Source organism: Ranitomeya imitator, chromosome 2, assembly GCF_032444005.1.
Source record: "Ranitomeya imitator isolate aRanImi1 chromosome 2, aRanImi1.pri, whole genome shotgun sequence".
Lineage (NCBI taxonomy): Eukaryota > Metazoa > Chordata > Amphibia > Anura > Dendrobatidae > Ranitomeya > Ranitomeya imitator.
In genome coordinates, this window is record NC_091283.1 from 310,202,190 (window position 1) to 310,209,807 (window position 7,618).

General features: G+C 48.8%; 1 protein-coding gene across 1 annotated transcript in view; it reads right to left on the reverse strand.

Moving 5' to 3' along the window:
• LOC138663393 (oocyte zinc finger protein XlCOF22-like) overlaps positions 1-4,772 on the reverse strand; it is a 52,689-nt gene extending 47,917 nt beyond the window's left edge. The window contains exons 1-2 of the mRNA XM_069749569.1: positions 4,743-4,772; positions 1,917-1,941 (exon numbers count right to left, since the gene is read on the reverse strand). Coding sequence (XP_069605670.1) covers positions 1,917-1,933 — 17 coding nt within the window. The 5' untranslated portion in view covers positions 1,934-1,941; positions 4,743-4,772. The remainder of the gene's footprint in view (positions 1-1,916; positions 1,942-4,742) is intronic.
• Positions 4,773-7,618: the final 2,846 nt, after the last annotated feature.

The window sequence follows — 7,618 nt, forward strand, 5'->3', positions numbered from 1 at the left end:
TGAGTGGGAGGTGGGTTGCCGACGTAGCGCTTGTGGCTGTGCATGTCAGGAGATTGTCTTGCTTCAGCTCTGGCTGGAAATGATATACCTCACTGTCCAAGCGTAGGTAACCATGGCGCTGCTGTGTACTGAGTGATCTCACGGAAAAAAACGCATCCATGTGCACAAAACATGCAAAATACATTCTAAATGATAGAATGCATAATGTGTGCGTTTTTAACCCCTTACCGGCATCGGACGTACTATACCGTCCGATGCCGGCTCCCCTGCTTTGATGCAGGGCTCCGCGGTGAGCCCGCACCAAAGCCGGGACATGTCAGCTGTTTTGAACAGCTGACATGTGCCCGTAATAGGCGCGGGCAGAATCGCGATCTGCCCGCACCTATTAACTAGTTAAATGCCGCTGTCAAACGCAGACAGCGGCATTTAACCACCGCTTCCGGCCGGGCGGCCGGAAATGACGTCATCGCCGACCCCCGTCACATGATCGGGGGTCGGCGATGCTTGTGAATGGTAACCATAGAGGTCCTTGAGACCTCTATGGTTACTGATTGCCCGTCGCTGTGAGCGCCACCCTGTGGTCGGCGCTCACAGCACACGTGCAATTCTGCTACATAGCAGCGATCAGCAGATCGCTGCTATGTAGCAGAGGCGATCGAGTTGTGCCTGCTTCTAGCCCCCTATGGAGGCTATTGAAGCATGGCAAAAGTTAAAAAAAAAAGTTTAAAAAAATGTGAAAAAAATAAAAACAACATAAAAGTTTAAATCACCGCCCTTTCGCCCCAATCAAAATAAATCAATAAAAAAATATCAAATCTACGCATATTTGGTATCGCCGCGCTCAGAATCGCCCGATCTATCAATTAAAAAAAAGTATTAACCTGATCGCTAAACAGCGTAGCGGGAAAAAAATTTGAAACGCCAGAATTACGTTTTTTTGGTCGCCGCGACATTGCATTAAAATGCAATAACGGGCGATCAAAAGAACGTATCTGCACCGAAATGCTATCATTAAAAACGTCATCTCGGCACGCAAAAAATAAGCCCTCAACCGACCCCAGATGATGAAAAATGGAGACGCTACGAGTATCGGAAAATGGCGCAATTTTTTTTTTTTTTTTTAGCAAAGTTTGGAATTTTTTTTTCACCACTTAGATAAAAAATAACCTAGTCATGTTTGGTGTCTATGAACTCGCAATGACCTGGAGAATCATAATGGCAGGTCAGTTTTAGCATTTAGTGAACCTAGCAAAAAAGCCAAACAAAAAACCAATGTGGGATTGCACTTTTTTTGCAATTTCACCGCACTTGGAATTTTTTTCCCGTTTTCTAGTACACGACATGCTAAAACCAATGATGTCGTTCAAAAGTACAACTCGTCCCGCAAAAAATAAGCCCTCACATGGCCAAATTGACGGAAAAATAAAAAAGTTATGGCTCTGGGAAGGAGGGGAGCGAAAAACGAACACGGAAAAACGAAAAAAAAAACCCGGTCATGAAGGGGTTAATGAGTTTTTATAGCGTGAAAAAACGCGAAAAAAAACGCAAAAAAACCTGAACGTGTGCACATGGCCTAAGTGATAAATTCTAGATAGTGTAAGGAATTAACCCCTGACCAATAAGCCTCTTTGGTATGTTGAAACAAATAGATTCATGCACTGCTACAGCTGGAAAGATGAATGGAAGGAAATAAATAAATGTGGATGACCTGGATGATGACGTAATGGAAAATTAAAAATAATAGTAAATATAATGAAAAAAACAATGTATAAAGAAAGAAAAAATGAAAAACCGCAAACACGGGAAATTTTTTAGAAGATAAAATGACATGAAAATCATGAAAATAAAGTTGAATAAAGACAAAAAATGAAAAAAATAAAATAATATATCCAGGGGAGTTAGGAGTGGACACTCACCTAGAACCGAATGGCATCAGCGTGTCTAAAAGGCAAAAGGAGAGTGGTTAGAGATATTTAGATGAGCCAATTGATTTCCCTATTAAAGGGAACCTGTCACCCCGAAAATCGCGGGTGAGGTAAGCCCACCGGCATCAGGGGCTTATCTGCAGCATTCTGTAATGCTGTAGATAAGCCCGCCGATGTTACCTAAAAGAGGAGAAAAAGACGTTATATTATACTCACCCAGGGGCAGTCCCGCTGCTGGTCAGGTCGGATGGGCGTCTCCGGTCCGCTGCGGCGCCTCCCATCTTCATTACAAGACGTCCTCTTCTGATCTTCAGCCACGGCTCCGGCGCAGGCGTACTTTGCTCTGCCCTGTTGAGGGCAGAGTAAAATACTGTAGTGCGTAGGCGCCGGGCCTTTGACCTTTCCGGAGCCATGGCTGAAGATCAGAAGAGGACCTTGTGTCATTATTGTCTGATCATTGTTATGATTTTAAAATCACAATGTTTTGTACTTTGAATAAAGATTATTTATGAATTTGATTGATCCAGTTTTGGTCGTCTCTTGTGGTTTCCACACCCCCCGTTGTATTGGTTAATAAACGACTTGGTTTTGGTATAGTCCGCTACATAGGCAACAGAAATATATTTTACATCTACGTGATGTTGCTACTTAATACCTTTATTATTTTGCACACACTGAGCATGCCCAGGGCAAGATCTCTCAGTGGAGATCTAGGGACACATGCTCAGGTACTGCAGCAACTCCATTGGTCCTTCTTTGAAAGGTCCTGAAAGTGCTGCAACTATTTAAGGCTCGCATGGCCGCATGGCCATGCGCTAGTATCTTCATATGTTATGTGCTTTGCGCCAGTATGGTCATGTGTTTGCATGTGTTCAGGGACCCGGCTGAAATAAGCCCCTAGAATGCTGGCACCTCCGGCGAGGAGATTGTGTTTAAGTGTGTTCAGGGACACGGCTGAAATAAGCCCCTAGAATGCTGGCACCTCCGGCGAGGAGATTGTGTTTAAGTGTGTTCAGGGACACGGCTGAAATAAGCCCCTAGAATGCTGGCACCTCCGGCGAGGAGATTGTGTTTAAGTGTGTTCAGGGACACGGCTGAAATAAGCCCCTAGAATGCTGGCACCTCCGGCGAGGAGATTGTGTTTAAGTGTGTTCAGGGACACGGCTGAAATAAGCCCCTAGAATGCTGGCACCTCCGGCGAGGAGTTTTGTGTGCATGCATGACCACTGACTGCTCTCATTGGGTGGTTGGCCTGTGCCTCTGTGAAAGTCTAACAGGGCACAGAGCTTTGCCTTCTCGGCTGCTCTGTGAAGCTAACAGAGCTGGTTCTTACCGCCATATAGTGCCGCCATTTACTTAGCAGCAGGTTCTTTCCTGCACGGTGGATCCCGGGTTGCGAACGCACCAATCTCACTTAATAAATATATTTGGTGCGTTCCGCCAACCCTAGCATAGTGAATGCAATATTACTGTGCAAAAAGGGAAATAATAAAAGTGCAGATGTGCTGCTAAGTACTAAACTCAAAGTTATCCCAATTGTAAAATATGTTTTTTGCTGTTATTGTGAACAGGTAAGCAAGTTAAAGATTAAATGATGTCTAAAAGGCCTAAAGTTAAAGATGACACATTTCCTTTGTGTGTTAGGTATATATATTTGCATTTTTTATATTTTAAAAAGTACAAAAAGGAAAAGGGGGTGATGAAAAAGTTTGGGCAACGCTTGGAGATGTGTGCGCTCAGATAACTTTGACCCAGGTTTCAGACCTTAATTAACCTGTTAAGGTATCGTCACATTTAGCGACGCTGCAGTGATATAGACAACGATGCCGATCGCTGCAGCGTCGCTGTTTAGTCGTTGTGTGGTCGCTGGAGAGCTGTCACACAGACAGCTCTCCAGCGACCAACGATGCCGAAGTCCCCGGGTAACCAGGGTAAACATCGGGTTACTAAGCGCAGGGCCGCGCTTAGTAACCCGATGCTTACCCTGGTTACCATTGTAAAAGTTAAAAAAACAAACACTACATACTTACATTCCGGTGTCTGTCCCCCGGCGTTAGCTTCCCTGCACTGTGTCAGCGCCGGCCGTAAAGCAGAGCACAGCGGTGACGTCACCGCTGTGCTCTGCTTTAGGGCCGGCCGGCGCTGACACAGTGCAGGGAAGCTAACGCCAGGGGACAGACACCGGAATGTAAGTATGTAGTGTTTGTTTTTTTAACTTTTACAATGGTAACCAGGGTAAGCATCGGGTTACTAAGCGCGGCCCTGCGCTTAGTAACCCGATATTTACCCTGGTTACAAGTTCAGCGATGACAGCGGGTGATCAGCGACCAAATAAAGGTCCTGATCATTCCCAGCGACCAACGATCTCCCAGCAGAGGCCTGATCGTTGGTCGCTGTCACGCATAACGATTTCGTTAACAATATTGTTGCTACGTCACAAAAAGCAACGATATCGTTAACGAAATCGTTATGTGTGAAGGTACCATTAGGGTTATCGCTTGTTCACTATCATTGTTAGGAAAGGTCAGGTGATGCAAATTTCCCAACTTTGTAAAAACCCGGCCTCCTCCAACCTTGTGCCAAAAACCAGCAGCCATGGGCTCTAAGCAGCTGCCGAGCTCTGACAATGGTGGAGGCCACAAAGCAGGAGAAGGATAGAAGAAGATAACAAAGTGTTTACAAGTTGCCCTTTCCTCAGGTTGGAATGTAATTAAGAAATAGCAGTTACCAGGAACAGTGGAGGTCAAGATAAGGTCTGGAAGACCAAGCAATATATTTCTAATATTAATGCGCCAGTAATGGGGAATCTCCACATACCTTCACCTGCAGAGCCGCACACCACATATATGGCAGTTCTGTGCGCACAGGACCTGTGATGAGGTCACAGGAGGGGAGGAGTCAGGGGTCACATGATCAGGGGCCTCAGTGTATGCAGGACTCTGCTGTGCTGGTTGTCATGGTGCTGGATGAGGGGAAGTTTATGTGTGAGGTCAGGAGGGGTTTACAGTGTGGATGTAGCTGAGCCGTGTGTGTATGAGGTGTACGGAGCGGAGCCGTGTGTGTATGAGGTGGATGTAGCTGAGCTGTGTGTGTACGAGGTGTACAGAGCGGAGCCATGTGTGTTCGGAGAGGAGCCGTGTGGGTATGAGCTGTACAGAACAAAAGAGATGTGGGTCAGTAAAGACCCAATAAACGACCAAAGACCCAAATAAAGATATATAAACATCAACTTTATTGTAGTACAAAAATGTATGTCTATATAAAAATACACATAATACAAAGGAACAGGTGAGGCTCAGTACCACAGGGTGTACATGGACACCACTGAAAGAGCATAAAAGGAGCGCACGGAGCCGGGATCAAATTCTACTCCATACTAATACAAGGTGGACTATAGAGTCCATACCACTATGCTGGAAAATATTAATGCCATTATAAATCCAAATAGACATTAAAAGGGCCCAATACCATAAGTATCATGAATGAATACACATTACCTGAAACAGGGCCAATGGGTAAACCAGATCCAGGGTCCGTGCGCCCTCCCCAATGCACGTTTCGGTGATAAACCTTCCTCAGGGGGAACATACAGAAAGATCAAGTGTGCAACTATTTAACTACTAACACCGGAAATAGAGGGCCGCCGTAACCGGAAATGAAACACCGCCGCAACCGGAAGTGACATGTGGTCACTAGGCAACCAATTCCCCATGTAACCAAGTGAGAGAATCTAAGCGGCGATGTCACCGCTAACCGACACCAGCGGGTATGCCACACAACGCCGCACACTGGGTCGGCACAGGGCCCTGTGTCCCCTAGCAGCGAGCGCACAGCGGCACAGCCACGGCGTCAGGGAAACACGGGAACACAGCAGCGCATGCGCAGAGGCATGCTATGGACAGAGACTCCATCTTGGAATAGGGAAAAGGGGCAAACTGCGGCAGAAACGGCAGGGGTAGAAGGAAAATACCACAAATAGACATATACAGAAAGGGACATGTGGAAGGCAGGGCCGCCATCAGGGCATTACAGCCATCACTACAGTATGGGGCCCGATGAGCTGAAGCAAAAAGGGGGGCCCCTGGGATATTTTGGTTAAAGCTGCCGCAGACCAGATACATAACAACACTGTGGTGATTTAACGTTACACCTACAGCGTTGTTAATGTATCCGGCAGAGAGAAATGGGCACTATACCTTTAATTTGCGGGCCCTGGTGCATCATGGTCCCGACGACTTGTTACACACTGAGCACTTCCTCATTCTGGAGGAGTGTGGCGTGTGTTGTCGTCGGGCGGGCTGAGGCAGAGAGCAGGAGGAGTGAGGAGACTGCGACCAGTGAGAAGAGGCTTCGGGTGGCTGCATCTGCTGGCGCTAATTCAGGTCTCTCCTCCTCCCCCGTCTGGCAGTGGTGCAGCTCTGTGCTCTTAGTGACGGAGAACTGTCACTCCAGTCCTGTTGGACTCAGTGGGGGCAGAATGCTGGACACAGTGGGGCAGAATGCTGGACACAGTGGAGCAGAATGCTGGACACAGTGGAGCAGAATGCTGGACACAGTGGGGCAGAAATGCTGGACACAGTGGGGGCAGAATGCTGGACACAGTGGGGGCAGAATGCTGGACACAGTGGGGGCAGAATGCTGGACACAGTGGAGCAGAATGCTGGACACAGTGGAGCAGAATGCTGGACACAGTGGGGCAGAATGCTGGACACAGTGGAGCAGAATGCTGGACACAGTGGAGCAGAATGCTGGACACACAGTGGGGGCAGAAATGCTGGACACAGTGGGGGCAGAATGCTGGACACAGTGGGGCAGAAATGCTGGACACAGTGGGGGCAGAATGCTGGACACAGTGGGGCAGAAATGCTGGACACAGTGGGGGCAGAATGCTGGACACAGGGGCAGACTGTGAGACCCGGGGGCAGAATGCTGGACACAGTGGGGGCAGAATGCTGGACACAGTGGGGCAGAATGCTGGACACAGTGGGGGCAGAATGCTGGACACAGTGGGGCAGAATGCTGGACACACAGTGGGGCAGAAATGCTGGACACACAGTGGGGCAGAATGCTGGACACAGTGGGGCAGAATGCTGGACACACAGTAGGGCAGAATGCTGGACACAGTGGGGGCAGAATGCTGGACACACAGTGGGGCAGAATGCTGGACACACAGTGGGGCAGAATGCTGGACACAGTGGGGGCAGAATGCTGGACACACTGGGGGCAGAATGCTGGACACACTGGGGGCAGAATGCTGGACACACTGGGGGCAGAATGCTGGACACAGGGGCAGACTGTGAGACCCGGGGGCAGAATGCTGGACACAGTGGGGGCAGAATACTGGACACAGTGGGGGCAGAATGCTGGACACAGTGGGGGCAGAATGCTGGACACAGTGGGGGCAGAATGCTGGACACAGTGGGGGCAGAAATGCTGGACACAGTGGGGGCAGAAATGCTGGACTCAGTGGGGGCAGAATGCTGGACACAGTGGGGGCAGAATGCTGGACACAGTGGGGGCAGAATGCTGGACACAGTGGGGGCAGAATGCTGGACACAGCGGGGGCAGAATGCTGGACACAGTGGGGGCACAATGCTGGACACAGTGGGGGCACAATGCTGGACACAGTGGGGGCGCAATGCTGGACACAGTGGGGGCAGAATGCTGGACACAGGGGCAGACTGTGAGACCCG